Genomic DNA, 16,894 nt, shown 5'->3' with positions numbered 1-16,894 from the left:
TGCAGCTTCCACCTCCTGGGTTCAAACAGTTCTCCTGCCTCGGCCTCCCGAGTAGCTGGGATTACAGGCGAGTGCAACCATACCCAGCTAATTTTTGTATTTTTAGTAGAGATGGGGTTTTGCCATGTTGGCCAGGTGGTCTCGAACTCCTGACCTTGTTATCCGCCCACCTCGGCCTCCCAAAGTGGTGGGATTACAGGCGTGAGCCACCGCACCCAGCCCCTGTTAGGCAGTTTCTGAATATGAGGAAGGAAGACAAGTAATAGGACAAGAACAGCCCAATTGTCATGGGGACCTTAACTGGGAAGGGCAAGGTGCCAGGGTCCACAGAGAGGCATGGAACCCAGAGTCGGTAGGGTTGGCCAGGGAAGCCTTCTTGGGAAAATATCATCTGAAAGATAAGGGAAGCTAAACTCAATAATTATTTTGTGGCCGGGCACGGTGGCTCAAGCCTGTAATCCCAGCACTTTGGGAGGCCGAGACGGGTGGATCATGAGGTCAGGAGATCGAGACCATCCTGGCTAACACGGTGAAACCCCGTCTCTACTAAAAAAATACAAAAAACTAGCCGGGCGAGGTGGCGGGCGCCTGTAGTCCCAGCTACTCGGGAGGCTGAGGCGGGAGAATGGCGTGAACCCGGGAGGCGGAGCTTGCAGTGAGCTGAGATCCGGCCACTGCACTCCAGTTCGGGCGACAGAGCAAGACTCCGTCTCAAAAAAAAAAATAATAATAATAATTATTTTGTGAATGTATTATTTGTTTATGATTTTTAAAACGTTTCTACGGACAAAATCTGTTACCTTCCCCAGAAACAGCCACTGTGACCAGTTTCTTGCCAATCTTTCCAGAGCGACAAAAGCCTTTTTGGAGTTTTAACTTGGTAAAAATAATGTTTCTCCCCCTGAATAGAAAATCAACAGATAGTTCATTGTAGAACATTTGGAAAGTAAGAGGAGAAAGATGAAAATAAGCATTCTCTGGAAGTCCCCACCCAGAGATATTTGTTACTAAAATCAAGTTTTTTTTTCCTGCCCTTTTCCCTGGGTGTGTCTGTGTTTGTGTGTGTATATGTATGTTAAGCATGCATAGATGTATGCTTTAGAAAATTGGGGTTATATCTTACCTGTAGTTTTTATTATTTTTCCTATCTTATTTTATGTTGTAGGTATCACTAACAATTTCTTGCAACATAATTTTTTTTTTTTCCGCTGAGCTCGGTGGCTCACGCCTGTAATCCCAGCACTTTGGGAGGCTGAGGCGGGTGGATTACTTGAGTTCAGGAGTTCAAGACCAGCCTGGCCAACATGGTGAAACCCTGTCTCTACTAAAAACACAAAAACTAGCCGGTGTGGTGGTGCATGCCTGTAATCCCAGCTACTCAGGAGGCTGAGGCAGGAGAATTGCATGAACCCAGAAGGTGGAGGTTGCGGTGAGCCAAGATCGTGCCACTGCACTCTGGCCTGGGTGACAGAACAAGACTCTGTCTCAAAAAAAAAAAAATTATTTTTAGCAGTTACATATGTGGTTGCTGTAACTAAAATAAGTATTTGTCTGTTGTTCCTTCTTTAAGAGGTTTGCAGTGTTTCACCACTATAAATAATGCTACCATAAAGAGGCTGCTTGTTGGCTTCTCTGATTATTTCCCAGAAGGACGCTATTGGGTCCGAGGGTCTCACTAAAGGTGTCTTGGAGTTCCTTGCTTGTTGTAGCATCTCCTCCAGATAGGAAAAACAATGGAAGCAATTGATCTGCTCCCGAATACCTTTCACCTTGGGGCACTTTCTGCACGTACTTCTTATTTCTGAGGCAAACGGAATCAAGGAGAAGCCAGAGAACAATGTCAGGAGCACTTGCAGGACAGGGTGGCACTGACTGTAGCCACGAGACATCCCAGTGGAATGGGGTTAGTCAGGGTGGGTTTCTTAGCAATGTTGAGCATGGTCTTGACTGTCCAGCTGTTAGAAACAGTGGGTAGATGCTGGGTAGAAGGCTAACTAGGGAATAAGGAGAGTGGGGGTGTCCCATGGGCTTGGGGGCCACAGTGGGGAGACTCACTACACAGTGAGTGCAGACTGAGTAGACTGAGCTGAGCCCTTAGGTCTTCAGAAGCTGCTGCAGATCTTTGGCAGGGAAGGGATCGCATGCAGCATGATTTGGGGAGGTCTGTCTCCCAGCTCCTATCATCCCTCAGATCAGAACATCTCACTAGGCTCGCCTTCCTAAAGTACTACTTGGATTTAGTCACCACAACTTAGTCTCATCTTTTTTTTTTGAGACAGAGTCTCGCTCTGTCGCTAGGCTGGAGTGCAGTGGTGTGATCTCAGCTCACCGCAACTCTGACTCCCTGGTTCAGCGATTCTTGTGCCTCAGCCTCCCAAGTAGCTGGGATTACAGGCACGTGCCACCACGCCCAGCTAATTTTTGTATTTTTGGTAGAGACGGGGTTTCACCATGTTGACCAGGGTAGTCTCGATCTCCTGACCTCGTGATCCGCCCACCTTGGCCGCCCAAAGTGCTGGGATTACAGGCGTGAGCCACTGTACCTGGCCATAGTCTCCTCTTAATTCACATCTTCAGTCCTGTCTCCTGCTGCTTCGAAAGGAACCCAAGCTTCAACCAGTCTGGGCCTCAGGACAGTTTGAAAGGAGCCCAGCTGCTGCCTGGAAGCACATCAGACCCTTTCTTCACCTGGGCAGTCCCTCCCCCGATAATCCTGGTCCTCTCAGCCAGTCGCTCTTCCACGGCATGCCTGCTGGGGCCAGTCTGTCCCTGGTGAGGCATATATCACCCCAGCAGGCACTGTTCTCCCTTGGGTGTGTGTCTTGGCTCCTGTGTTATCAGACTGTGAACATCTGGAGTCAGCGCTGTGTCTTACTCACATTTGCGTCCTCAACAGCCCCATTCTGGGTCTGCAGCACACAGTTGGCACTCAGTGAACCTTTAAGAGAATGACTGTGTTGATTATTTAATCAGCCTCCCTGTCCACTGCCCTCTGCCCTTTTGAGGGCCCTTTAGGGCTGCCCTGCAGGCAGGGCCATTGGAAACAGTTGGGTCCATCTTCTCTCCTCATCTGATCTCCATGGGCTAAAGGGGGCCCCAGTCCCTTGGCCTCTTCCTTCCTGGGGTTTCCTTATAGCTAGTGACCTTCCTGGTGTCTGCTCTTTCTTCCTGGGGTGCAGGTGGGGATTCCACGCTGCTGAGGGCAGGCTTGGTGTGGGCTCAGGGTCCTTGTGGGGTTGATTTGTTCCTGAGTCACAGTCATGTTCAGATAGGGCTGTGTAAGGCTGCTTTCTTTTCTTTTTCTTTTTTTTCTTGAGACGGAGTTTCGCTCTTGTTGCCCAGGCTGGAGTGCAATGGTGCAATCTTGGCTCACCGCAATCTCCACCTCCTGGGTTCAAGCGATTCTCCTGCCTCAGCCTCCCAAGTAGCTGGGATTACAAGCATGCACCACCATGCTTGGCTAATTTTGTATTTTTAGTAGAGACAGGGTTTCTCCATGTTGGTCAGGCTGGTCTTGAACTCCTGACTCTGGTGATCTGCCTGCCTCAGCCTCCCAAAGTGCTGGGATTATAGGCATGAGCCACAGTGCCCGGCCTGCAAGGGTGCTTTCTTCCCAGACACTGACGAATGTGTAAGTTCCCTTGCGAGGACCACTGTGTAAACACGTGCTTTCTCTCTTTCCAGACATTGACGAATGTGTAAGCTCCTCTTGCGAGGGCCACTGTGTGAACACGGAAGGCGGGTTTGTGTGTGAGTGTGGGCCGGGCATGCAGCTGTCTGCCGACCGCCACAGCTGCCAAGGTGAGCTGCAGAGAAGGAACGGCTGCTCTGGGAGGGGTAATGGGGATGCCACATTGAACACTCAGCCCTGCCATGCCCAGCACAGTGTGCTCTGTGCGCCACTGGATTGAACCTTCACCACCGGCTTCTGAGGGAGATGCTGATATGGTTCCTGTTTGACTGATGTGGAGACTGAGGCTTGCCCAAGGCCAAGTCATTAGTAAGAGGTGGAGTCAGAGTTTGAATCCCAGCACATCTAACAGTTGGAACCGACTGCTACTGGCCTGGCAGGATGGCTCACATCTGTAATCCTTGCACTTTGGGAGGCCGAGGCGGGAGGATCACCTGAGGTCAGGAGTTCGAGACCAGCCTGTTGGCCACACGGTGAAACCTCATCTCTACTACAAATACAAAAATTAGCCAGGTATGGTGGCGAGCGCCTGTAATCCCAGCTACTCAGGAGGCTGAGGCAGGAAAATTGCTTGAACCCATCTGGTGGGGGTTGCAGTGAGCTGAGATTGCACCACTGCACTCCAGCCTGGATGACAGAGTGAGACTTCTTCTCAGAAAACAAAGTACCTGCTGCTGCTGTTGCAGGATAAAGGGATGGTGATGGAAGAGAGCTCATGAGGAGAGCCAGGGCAGAGTGGGCCGACCAACCTGGGGAAGGAGGCCACTGAGCAGAGGGAGGGCCAGGAGAGACTCGAGCTGTGAGACCACAGGAGCCATGGGAGGGGCATACCAGGATGGGGTCATTCACTGACGTCATTCATCAGTTTCACCTGCCCCAGTGCTGGCCCAGGCTCTGGAGCTACCCCGGGGAGGGGGATCCCCCAAGTCTGGTGGGGAGCGGAAGAACAAGGTTAGGATGAGGGATAAGTGTTGGGGAAACCCAGGGAAGAGAAGGAATCCTTCTTCAGTTTGCGGGATGAGAGATCTTACAATTATTACTCATTCTTTTAAAATGCCTTTTATTTACGCGTTATGGAAGAAAAGAATCTCACAAGGCAGATAATCGTGAGCTCCCCCTGAATCTTACATTATTATTTTCTTTCTTTTGTTTTTTTTGAGACGGAGTCTTGCTCTGTCACCCAGGCTGGAGTGCAGTGGCCGGATCTCAGCTCACTGCAAGCTCCGCCTCCCGGGTTTACACCATTCTCCTGCCTCAGCCTCCCGAGTAGCTGGGACTACAGACGCCCGCCACCGCGCCCGGCTAGTTTTTTGTATTTTTTTAGTAGAGACGGGGTTTCACCGTGTTAGCCAGGATGGTCTTGATCTCCTGACCTGGTGATCCGCCCGTCTTGGCCTCCCCACGTGCTGGGATTACAGGCTTGAGCCACCGCGCCCGGCCTATTATTTTCTTTGTGGTTGACATTTTCATAAATTATAAGAAAAAATTTAAAAGCCATTGTGCTAGCCCAGGCCCTCTTTCCCACTGCTTCCCTCTGCTCTCCCTGGAGAATAGCCTGCATGTCTTAGTCTGCTCGGGCGGCCATCATAAAATTCCATAGGCTGGGCCGGGCGCGGTGGCTCACGCCTATAATCCCAGCACTTTGGGAGGCCAAGACGGGCGGATCACGCGGTCAGGAGATCGAGACCATCTGGCTAACACGGTGAAACCCCGTCTCTACTAAAATACAAAAAAAATTAGCCGGGCGTGGTGGCGGGCGCCTGTAGTCCCAGCTACATGGGAGGCTGAGGCAGGAGAATGGCGTGAACCTGGGAGGCGGAGCTTGCAGTGAGCTGAGATCCCGCCACTGCACTCCAGCCTGGGTGACAGAGCGAGACTCTGTCTCAAAAAAAAAAAAAAAAACAAAATTCCACAGGCTGGGGGCCTATACCACAGACATCGATTCTCATAGTTCTAGAGGTTGCAAAGTCCAAGATTAAGGCACCGGCTAATTCAGTTTCTGGTGAGGGCTCTTACTGGCTTTCAGAAGGTAGTCTTCTTGCTGTGTCCTCACTTGGAGAGAGAGCTCTCTGGTATCCCTTCTTCTTTTTCTTCTTTTTTTTTTTTTTTTTTTTTTTTTTTGGCATGGAGGAGGAGGACAGAGGACATTCCCTCTGTCACCCAGGAGTGCAGTGATGCAATCTCGGTTCACTGCAACCTCCACCTCCTGGGTTCAAGTGATTCTCCAATCCTCCCAAATAGCTAGGGTTACAGGTGCGCGCCACCATGCCTGTCTAAGTTTTGTATTTTTAGTAGAGATGGGTTTCGCCATGTTGGCCAGGCTGGTCTCCAACTCCTGACCTCAAATGATCTGCCTGCCTCAACCTCCCAAAGTGCTGGAATTACAGGTGTGAGCCACCCAGCTAGGCGTCTCATGTCTCTTCTTACAAGGACACTAATCCCATCAAGAGGGCACACCCTCATGACCTCATGTAACCCTAATTATCTTCTTATCTACTTATCTTTGTATCTTCCAAATGCCATTACATTGGTGGTCAGGGCTTCAACACGATTTTTGAGGGGACAGAGTTTAGTCCATAGCACACAGGTATTGGTCTGCTGTGTGCCCTGACTGCCCTTTCCCATGACGTGTACGTACATACACCGGCACTTACAGAGATACGATGTTGCTAAACTCTCGGGTCCTGGGTCCTGGACTAAGCACTTTACATGCGTTTTCTCCTTTCGCCCTCAAAATTACCCAGTGAAGTTGGTATTATTTATCTCCATTTTATTGATAGGAACACTGAGGCTTAAGGGAATTGTTACTTGCTTAAGATCACATTAGTGCTAAGGTTTTTTTTCTTTTTTTCTTTTTTGTAGAGATGGGGTCTTGCTGTGTTGCCCAGGCTAGTCTCCAATTCCTGGCCTTAAGCTGTCCTTCCCCCTTTGGCCCCCAAAGGGCTGGGATTCCAGGCATGAGCCAGCTACTGCGCCCAGCCAGAGTTGGGATTTGAACCTAGTCATTCCTTTGCTTGTTCCCCCGACCCCCGCCCAATGTTGGTCTTGAAGATCTTTCCACATCAGGGTAAACAGACTTGCCTTGTTCCTTTTAACTGCTGACTCTGCAGTGCAAATATTTCATAGTTTACTAACTCTTCTCTTATTGATGAACGTGGAGATTATTTCCAGTTTTTCACAATTTCAAACAGCACTAGGGAACTTTTACAGAGGAGGTTCCACTGAAGCTGAGTTTTGAAGTATGACTAGGAGTTTTCCAGCCAGACAAGAGAGAAAGGCATTCCAGGCAGACAGAGAATGTGGGCAAAAGGGGAGCACCAAAAGAGCATGGTGCATTTGGAAGATGGCAAGAATTTAAGCCAGTGGCCAGGTGCAGTGGCTCATGCCTGTAATCCCAGCACTTTGGGAGGCCAAGGCAGGTGGATCACCTGAGGTCAGGAGTTTGAGGCCAGCCTGACCAACATGGTGAAGCCCCATCTCTACTAAAAATACAGAATTACCCAGGCGTGGTGGCGCGTGCCTGTAATCCCAACTACTTGCGAGGCTGAGGCAGGAGAACTGCTTGAACCCAGGAGATGGAGACTGCAGTGAGCTGAGATTGTGCCATTGTACTCCAGCCTGGGCAAAAAGAGCGACACTCTGTCTCAAACAACAACAACAACAACAACCAAACAATAAAAGAATTTAAGCCAGAGTGAAGGTCAGGGGCAAGGAAGGAGGTGGGCAAGGCAACCAGGACTATGTTCAAAGGTGTCGTGAGCTGTGGGGCGGCATTGGTGTCTTAACCTAAGATGAGGTCTGTGACCCGTGGGAGCAGCGGAGGGGTTTTGAGCAGGGAGGGCCCTGATTAGAAGTGCCCTTTGGTCAGAACATCCTGGAGGCTGTGCAGAGGATGACTTGAAGGAACCTAGGTAGAGACAGAGAGACACACTGGAGGCTGTGGCTATTCTCCAGACTAGAGATGAATGTGGCCAGGCTAAGGGGTAGCAGTGAGGATGAGAGACGTGGGCTGGTCCAGAGAGTATTTAGGACTGGATGTGGGCAGTGCAGAAGAGTGGCAGCTAAGGTGATTTCCCACAGCCCTGTGTGGGATAGGAGATGGAGATGAGAGAGGAAGAGGGGACCACATGTTTCCAAAGTTGAGTTGGGGGAAATGAACCCCAGTCTTGTCCCTTTTCCTGCCAGACACTGACGAATGCCTAGGGACTCCCTGTCAGCAGAGATGTAAAAACAGCATTGGCAGCTACAAGTGTTCCTGTCGAACTGGCTTCCACCTTCATGGCAACCGGCACTCCTGTGTAGGTAAGGCGGGGAGGACGCTGTGGTCTGCACACTTAGGCTGCCAATCAGGAAGATGGAGAGGGAGCCCAGGGACCCGGGAAGGTTAACAATCAGACCTTCTGGTCCTCTGGAGCCTGAAGGGGTTTGAGCCTTTGCTCAGAGCCTGCCTGTCCCTGGGGTTGGCGTGGCTCTGCATGAAGACCCTGTCTTGGACTTTCCCTGGCCATTTGCCACTTTCATCCTGTTATGTTTCTCTTCCGCTCCTCTCCCAGATACACCCCAAGGATTCCTCTCTGCTCACCCATTTTCTTGGCTGCCTTTGCTCCCCTTGGTAAATAAAGCACGTTATGTCTTGGTTCCTCTGGTTTAGAAGGAGACCCTGTTTTCTCAGCCCATTAGCAGAAATTTCCAGAAAGGGATTGGCATGTTTGGTTTGAGCTTGGCTCATGGGCTGAAGGTGGGGTCCCATGGGCCTGAAAAAAGACCTTGTTTTAGCGGAGTTAGGTATTTGTCCCGAAGCCTACCTTGAGCAGCTCAGTGAGTTTTGAGACTTTTTTCGGAAAGAAAAACGGGAGGGTGGAAGGTTTGGAGATGAGCTTCTCAGCGGGATTTATCCCCACCAGGCAGCAATTAATTACCGCTGCATAGTGCTGGGGCTGAGTCTCTGATACTCGCATGAAATGCCTGCTGTATATGTGAACCTATCAACAAGACTAGCACTAGATTTCAGCCCCGCTCCCAACTGCCTGAGTCACATCCCGCACCTTGGGCAGGGATGGACCCTGTAAGAACGTGGCAGGGAAACTCCCCAAGTCTTTTGAGCTAAGGGATGGGCGGAAGAAGGGCTCGGTACCCCAAACAAAGCAGCTGTCCGCAGCGAGGCTCTCCCGCAGATGTAAACGAGTGTCGGAGGCCATTGGAGAGGCGAGTCTGTCACCATTCCTGCCACAACACCGTGGGCAGCTTCCTATGCACATGCCGACCTGGCTTCAGGCTCCGAGCTGACCGCGTGTCCTGTGAAGGTGAGGCCCCTCCCCTCCCCTCCCCTCCCCTCCCCTCCCCTCCCCTCCCCTCCCCTCCCCTCCCCACAGTCGGCGACTGGCCACGCCCTCTCAGTGCCTGGACTGGCCACGCCCCCTGAGAGCCTGTCCCCTCCCCATTCACACCCTCCGGGCACCCAGCCACGCCCTCTCAGCTCCTGGCCCTGCCCGGCCCCGGCCCCGCCCACCTGGCGCCAGGCCCCCTTATTTCCGTCTGCCCTTGTTTTCAGTTCATCTTGTTTGTTACTTCCGACACTCCGCTTGCTTCCTCGCTTTTTTTTTCCCCACTTCTTTATCCATTCTTCCCTCTTCTTTTCACTGTTTCCCCAGCCCTTCTGTTTTTTCCCCAAATGATAAAAGGATAAAACCCAGCAGGAGTAGAATAACATGGGCTGCAGCGACAACCATTTCCGTGGTTCGCCCTGTCGCATGGCGACAGTGTGCCCATAAACATAGTAGAATGTTGCGCTGACCACGGGAGTAAACAGCGACTTGTGGTGGAGCGGAGCCCAGGCCTCCGTAAACCTTGCCTCCTGTCTCTGCTGCCCACCCCAACAGACCTCTGTGCTTCTGTTTCAGCTTTCCCGAAAGCTGTGCTGGCCCCATCTGCCATCCTGCAACCCCGGCAACACCCGTCCAAGATGCTCCTGTTGCTTCCTGAGGCCGGCCGGCCTGCCCTGTTCCCAGGACATAGCCCTCCTTCTGGGGCTCCAGGGCCCCCAGCCGGAGTCAGGACCACCCGCTTGCCATCTCCTACCCCACCACTACCCACATCCTCCCCTTCTGTCCCTGTGTGGCTGCTGTCCACCCTGATGGCCACCCCAGTGCCTACTGCCTCCCTGCTGGGGAACCTCAGACCCCCCTCACTCCTTCATGGGGAAGTGATGGGGACCCCTTCCTCACCCAGGGGCCCTGAGGCCCCCTGGCTGGCAGCAGGGCCCTCTCCCTGCTGGCACCTGGGAGCCATGCTTGAATCTGGGAGTCGCTGGACAGAGCCTGGGTGTTCCCAGTGCTGGTGCAAGGTGGGTACTAGGAGTCCCTCGAACTTCCTTGGTCTGGAGTCTGGGGCCTTGTGATGGCTGTAACTCCTGCTTGTGCTTCTAGGATGGGAAGGTGACCTGTGAAAAGGTGAGGTGTGAAGCTGCTTGTTCCCACCCAATTCCCTCCAAAGATGGGGGATGCTGCCCATCGTGCACAGGTGAGAGCTGGTGCCAGGGAAGGACATAGCCCTGCCTCTTCCTTTCTCTGCATCCTCCTGCCGCCAAAAGGCTGTTCTTTAACATTAGTGTACATTAGAATCTCCTGGAAGGCTTACCAAGCCACACTTCCCTTGGCGCTGCCCCCAGAGCTTCTGGTTCAGTAGGTCTGGGATAGGGCCAGAACATGTGCATTTGAACAGGTTCCCAGGTGATACTGACGTGCCTGGTCTAGCGACCACACTTGGAGAACCACCCGTTTATGCTGTAATATCCCTCAAGGGGGACTTTTCATCTTCTGGGCATTGTTTTCATCTTCATTCGCTCATTAATTTATTCAGTCATTCACTGAGCCTCTTTAAATCCACTGTGCAGTCCCCTTCTCCTGCCCCAGTTCCCCTCCTACAGGGGGAGGAGTCATTGTTTCTAAATTCTGTCCCCTTTTTGACTACCCCCGCCATCTGCTGATGGTTTTTCATTTGCTTCTCATTCCTGGAAGGATAGGGACCCAAATTCTTCACAGATCCTTCACAGAGCTTCTCAAAACTTGCTCTGCACTTGGATCAAGGGGACTCTTACTAAAATGCAGATTCTTGGCTGGGCATGCTGGCTGAAGCCTGTAATCCCAGCACTTTGGGAGGCGGAGGTGGGCGGATCACTTGAGCCCAGGAGTTTGAGACTAGCCCTGTGTCTACAAAAAATACAAAAAATTAGCCAGGTGTGGTGGCGTGTACCTGTAGTCCTACCTGCCTGGGAGACTGAGGTGGGAGGATCACCTGCTCCTACTCAGGAGGACTGCTTAAACCTAGGAGGTCGAGGCTGCAGTGAGCCATGATTGTGCCACTGCACTCCAGCCTGGGCGACAGAGCGAGACCTTGGCTTAAAAAAAAAAAGAGAAAAGAAAAGCAGATTCTCATTCATTTGGTCTGGGAGGGGATTCTTTGTCTGATGGTCTTGGTGATATGACACTGAGGTTGCTGGGGATTGAGCAGTAGTTAAAAAGTCTTCCTAAGGGTTAAAATGGAAATGCACTGTTTTTTTTTGTTTTTGTTTTTGTTTTGAGATGGAGTCTTGCTCTGTCGCCCAGGCTGGAGTGCAGTGGCGTGATCTTGGCTCACTGTAGCCTCTGCCTCCTGGGTTTAAGCAGTCCTCCTGAGTAGCTGGATTATAGCCACCCACGACCACGCCTGGCTAATTTTTGTACTTTTTTTTTTTTTACTAGCGACAGGGTTTCACCATGTTGGCCAGGCTGGTCTTGAACTCCTGACCTCAAGTGATCCGTCTGCCTTGGCCTCCCAAAGTGTTGGGATTACAGGCGTGAGCCGCCGTGCCTGGCTTGATTTGCTTAATGACTGTTGTGGGTTATGTCCCCGCTACATGCTGAGTCCTGAGTGCGAAGTATTGGGTGCTTTATTGCCCAGGTTTTGGATACCTCCAAGTTCCCTGCAGGGTACATGGTGGTGTTTTCATTTTGCAGAGAAGACAGCTGGGTACCAGAGAGGTGAGGTGACATGTCCAGGGCCATGCTGGTTAATGGAGCTGGAGGGCCGGGGTTTTCTTTTTCTTTTTCTTTTCTTTTCTTTTCTTTTTTTTTTTTTTGAGGCGGAGTCTCGCTCTGTCGCCCAGGCTGGAGTGCAGTGATGCAATCTCAGCTCACTGCAAGCTCCGCCTCCCGGGTTCATGCCATTCTCCTGCCTCAGCCTCCTGAGTAGCTGGGACTACAGGCCCTCGCCACCGCGCCCGGCTAATTTTTTGTATTTTTAATAGAGACGGGGTTTCACCGTGGTCTCGATCTCCTTACCTTGTGATTCGCCCGCCTCGGCCTCCCAAAGTGCTGGGATTACAGGCGTGAGCCACCGCGCCCGGCCTTCTTTTTCTTTTTTTTAAGACAGAGTCTGGAGTGCAGTGCTGCGATCTCGGCTCACTGCAATGTCTGCCTCCCGGGTTCGAGTGATTCTCCTGCTGCAGCCTCCCCAGTAGTGGGATTACAGGCATACGCCACCGTGCCCGGCTAATTTTTGTATTTTCAGTAGAGACGGGGTTTCACCATGTTGGACAGGCTGGTCTCAAACTCCTGACCTTGTGATCTGCCAGCCTCGGCCTTCCAAAGTGCTGGGATTACAGGTGTGAGCCACAGCGCCTGGCCTCAGGTTTCGAACCCAGGCTGCCTTTCCTGCCCTCTGGGAAGAAAATGTTGTGTCCTCCAGACAGTCGTGAGTTTGTGAGACATGGATGGACCCTCCTGGGGCCACCACAACTGATGCTTGCAGGACTACACAGTCAGAGTACCCTGAATCTGCCACTCCTGGGACACCTAGGGGCAGTGAGAGAATGTTCCATGTACATTAAGCATGGAGAAGCAGCGAGACCTCAAGCTTCCTCTTCTTTGAAGAGGTCTGATGCTTTTACCTCCTATTTGTCCTTCAAAGACTGTTTTCACAGTGGTGTCGTCCGAGCTGAAGGGGACGTGTTTTCACCTCCCAACGAGAACTGCACCGTCTGTGTCTGTCTGGTAAGCATCACAAGATCCTCAGAGCCTCATGGGTGTTTTCTTAACCTTTGGGGGTTTTAGAGGAAGGGGAAAAGACCGGATGTTAAAGGTGAGCTTGTTGAGTGGAAGGGAACATTCTCAGGTTGTGGAATTTAGTTAGAAGCTGTAGAATTTAAAAGGAGGAGGGAAGTATAAAGCGGGAAGGTTGGTGGAGTCAGGGAGGCTTCTGCTCTGCAGCAGACAGCCAGCAGGCACACAGGGTCGTCTGTTTAGAAAGGGGAGGGGACGAAACTTCCTCGGAAACTTCCCACCAGGGAGGCTGTTTTTCTCTCCAGGCAAAATATTTGCCAGCACAATAAAGGTCTCCACATCTGGGAGAAAGAAGGCTCATTACCAAACTCGGCTTGTTAAAAGTATTTGGCTTAGGGCAAATTCACTTCTGCAAGAATAGTTATTAAGCACCTACTGTGTGCCTGCCCTGCCAGATGCTGTCCCGTGTATTTGATTAGGAGCATCTACTGAGTGCCAGGCCCAGGGTTGGTGCTTCTCATCTCTTTCCTCACTGAGGCTCTCAGCAGCTCTTCGGGCTCAGCTTTACTGCCCCTATTCTGCAGATGAAAAGACAGAGGCTGGGAGGTGGCAGAGTTGGGATTTGAGGTCTCTCTGAGCCCAAAGTCAGGGCTCTGTCCACCAGCCTTCACTGCCACCTTCTGACCATCTTTATTTTTTATTTTAGAGACAGGGTCTTGCTCTATTGCCCAGGCTGGATTATAGCGGTGCAATCATAGCACGTTGTAGCCTCGAATTCCTGGGCTCAGGAGATCCTCCCATCTCAGTCTCCCAGGTAGTTGAGAGCACAGGCGCATGCCATTACACTCGGCTAATTTTTTTGTTTTTTGTAGAGACAAGGTCTCGCTGTGTTGCCCAGGCTGGTCTCAAATTCCTGGGCTCAAGCGATCCTCCCACCTTGGCCTCCCAAAATGTTGGGATTACAGGGATGAGCCACTGCACCTGGTCATGACCATCTTTAAATGTCTCTTGTTCTGGCATCAAAGGTGGAAGCTGCAGTGTGAAATCGGGCATGCAGACAACCACCAGCACCCTTTATCGAACTCTTCCTATGTGCTACATGAAAGCACAGCAGCCAAGTTCCCTCCCTCCCTCCTTTCTTTCCTTTCCTTCTTTCTCTTTCATGTTTCTTTCTTCTCTTTCTCTCTCTTCTCTCTTTCCCCCTTCCCTCCCCCTGCCTCCTGCCCCTCTCCTTTCCTCTCCTGCCCCTCTCCTCTTCTGCCCCTCTCCTCTTCTGCTCCTCTCCTCTTCTGCCCCTCTCCTCTTCTGCTCCTCTCCTCTTCTGCCCCTCTCCTCTTCTGCCCCTCTCCTCTTCTGCTCCTCTCCTCTTCTGCTCCTCTCCTCTTCTGCTCCTCTCCTCCTGCTCCTCTCCTCTCATCTTTCCTCCCCTCCCCTCCCCTCCCCTCTCTTTTTTCCTAATCTCCTCCCCTTCCCCTCTCCTCTCTCTCCCCCCCACCTCCCCTTCCCCCTCCCCCTCCCCCTCCCCCTCCCCCTCCCCCTCCCCCTCCCCCTCCCCCATCCCTCTTCTCTCCTCTCCTCTCCTCTTCTTTTCTTTCTTACGGGATCTCATTTTGTTGTCCAGGCTGGGGTGCAGTGGTGCAATCATGGCTCACTGTAGCCTTGACTTCCCATGCTGAAGCAATCTTCCCACCTCAACCTCCCGAGTAACTAGAACCACAGGCATGTGCCACCACCCCAGCTAATTTATTTTATTTTATTTTTTGTATAGACAGGGTCTCCCTATGTTACCAGGCTGGTCTGAAACTGCTGGGCTCAAGCACTTCTCTCGTCTTGGCCTCCCAAAGTGCTGGGATTACAGGTGTGAGCCACGGCACACAGCCCCAAGTGCTTTCATGCATGATCTCATTTCACGTAATCCTTGGAAACCCCGAGAGACACGCCGATTCCAGCCTATTTCTTAGATGGGGAGACTGGGGCTCAGAGATGTGATGTACTTGGCCCAGACTGTTGATAGCGGAGGAGCAGATATTGGAACTCAGGTGTGGCTGACTCCAAAACTGGGGGCTCTTTGGTCTCAATGTCAAATTTAAAACACTTACTTTGAAATTTAATTCTTTGACTAGCCAATATGAGCCACCTGATTCAAAACTTGGATGCACGGGAAGGTGTGTGGGGGTCTCCCCTGCAGGAGTCAGCTCTGTTCTCTGCTCTCCGGTACCTTCCAGAGCTCCCAGGCACATTTGCATAAGGAAGGGAGCACGCTCTGCCCGCTGGGCTGCCCTGGCCTTTTTCCTGGAATGGTGTGTTACGGCCTGGAGGTGTTCTAACCACACCATATGTATTAGTCCATTTTCACACTGTTGATAAAGACATACCTGAGACTGGGTAATTTATAAAGAAAAGGAGGTTTAATGAACTCACAGTTCCATGTGGCTGGGGAGGCCTCACAATCATGGTGGAAGGTGAAAGGTACGTCTTACGTCGCAGAAGGCAAGAGGGAACGAGAGCCACGCGAAAGGGGAAACCCCTTATCAAACCATCAGATCTCGTGAGACTTACTCACTCCCAGGAGAACGGTATGGGGGAAACCGCCCCCATGATTCAATTCAATTCAGTGTGAGAATTATGGGAGCTACAATTCGTGATGAGATTTGGGTGAGGACACAGCCAAACCATATAAGCATCATAAACACCGGGAATGTGTCCCTGTGACATGGCAGCATTTAAAGGTTTCTGATGGCCTCCTTTAGGCAGCTTTCCTGTTCGAAGGGCCTGCTGTGAGATGGGGAATGAGCCCTGTTCTACCCCTGCACCCCCAGTGCCATCTCTTGCCTCCTCCTCAGGCTGGAAACGTGTCCTGCATCTCTCCCGAGTGTCCCCCCGGCCCCTGTCAGACTTCCCCACAGTCAGATTGCTGTACTTGTGTTCCAGGTAAGTGACACTCTTGGAGCATTTTTTTTTTTCTTTTTTTTTTTTTTAGATTTTTTGTAGACCTCGCTATGTTGCCCAGGCTGGTCTTGAGCCTCAGGTGGTCCTCCTGCTTCAGCCTCTCAAAGTGCTGGGATGACAGGCATGAGCCCCCAAGCCCGTTTTTGCATTTTGCTTCTTTTTTTTTTGAGGGGGAGACTTGCTCTCCAGGCTGGAGTGTAGTAGCATGATCTCAGCTCGCTGCAACCTCCGCCTCCCAGGTTCAAGTGATTCTCCTGCCTGAGCCTCCGGAGTAGTGAGTAGCTGGGATTACAGGTGCCCGCCACCACGCTGGGCTAATTTTTGTATTTTTAGTAGAGACGGGGTTTCACGATGTTGGCCAGGCTGGTCTCGAACTCCTGACCTCAGGTGATCGACCTGCCTTGGCCTCCCAAAGTGCTGGGATGACAGGCATGAGCCCCGGAGCCCGGTTTTACATTTTGCTTCTTTGTGTGTGCAGGGGAGGTTGTCTTTTGAGTATGCGATGGGGTGGGGTGAGTGGAGGAGTCAGGGAGGAGATTGGTTTCTGCTTTACAAACTCAGATCAAGTGAAGCATTTCGAAGTGGCTGTTTTTATTGTGCACTTTTTATGTGTACAGCAGTTTGATGCTAGACTGTATTCACAGACCAGCTTTCCCCTGCCTTAGGAGGCACCTTCAGCTCAGGCAGGACTGGGTTTCAGTCCACCCTTGTCATTGCTCTGTCCCAGGGCAGGGAGGGGTCTCTCCTTAGCCACTAATGAGTTGGTCCTTTGTTAAAATCAAGGTTTTATTTCCTGGGATGGCTTCCTCACTGTCACGGATGTTCCCTGCTGACCCTGTGCCCCTTGCTGTGTGGGGCACTTGCCAGAACACTCCATCTCATGAAACCCTTATGTCACCACTCTAAGGCAGTACTATTTATTGCCCCATTTTGTAGATGGGAACACTGAGACTTGGAAAGTTAAAGTCACTGCCTAAAGGCACACAACCATTAAGTAATGGAGCAGAACTTGAATTCAGGTCTACCTGATTTCAAAGCTGGTGTTCTTTTTGAGTATTTTTTCCTTAATATTTAAATGTTATATTATTTTTAATTGACTTATTTTTGCATAGTCAATGTAGTCTGGATGAGATAGGAACCCTTATCAGTCCCATTGTACAGATGAGAAAACTGAGGCTTAGAGAGCTTTAAGTGTCTTGCCCAAAGTCATTCCCTG

The 16,894-nt window shown here is 51.4% G+C and overlaps 1 protein-coding gene across 2 annotated transcripts in view; it reads left to right on the top strand.

Moving 5' to 3' along the window:
• VWCE (von Willebrand factor C and EGF domains) overlaps positions 1–16,894 on the top strand; it is a 45,976-nt gene that overhangs the window by 5,237 nt on the left and 23,845 nt on the right. For both annotated transcript variants that reach the window (XM_030919025.1, XM_010384947.1), the window contains exons 5-11: positions 3,685–3,801; positions 7,877–7,993; positions 8,866–8,994; positions 9,592–10,034; positions 10,117–10,210; positions 12,638–12,720; positions 15,573–15,660. In XM_030919025.1, the coding sequence (XP_030774885.1) occupies positions 3,685–3,801; positions 7,877–7,993; positions 8,866–8,994; positions 9,592–10,034; positions 10,117–10,210; positions 12,638–12,720; positions 15,573–15,660 (1,071 nt within the window). The remainder of the gene's footprint in view (positions 1–3,684; positions 3,802–7,876; positions 7,994–8,865; positions 8,995–9,591; positions 10,035–10,116; positions 10,211–12,637; positions 12,721–15,572; positions 15,661–16,894) is intronic.

Source organism: Rhinopithecus roxellana, chromosome 15 (genome assembly GCF_007565055.1).
Source record: "Rhinopithecus roxellana isolate Shanxi Qingling chromosome 15, ASM756505v1, whole genome shotgun sequence".
Lineage (NCBI taxonomy): Eukaryota > Metazoa > Chordata > Mammalia > Primates > Cercopithecidae > Rhinopithecus > Rhinopithecus roxellana.
Note: the sequence above shows the minus strand (reverse complement) of the source record. Positions and strands in the feature narration are given on the sequence as shown.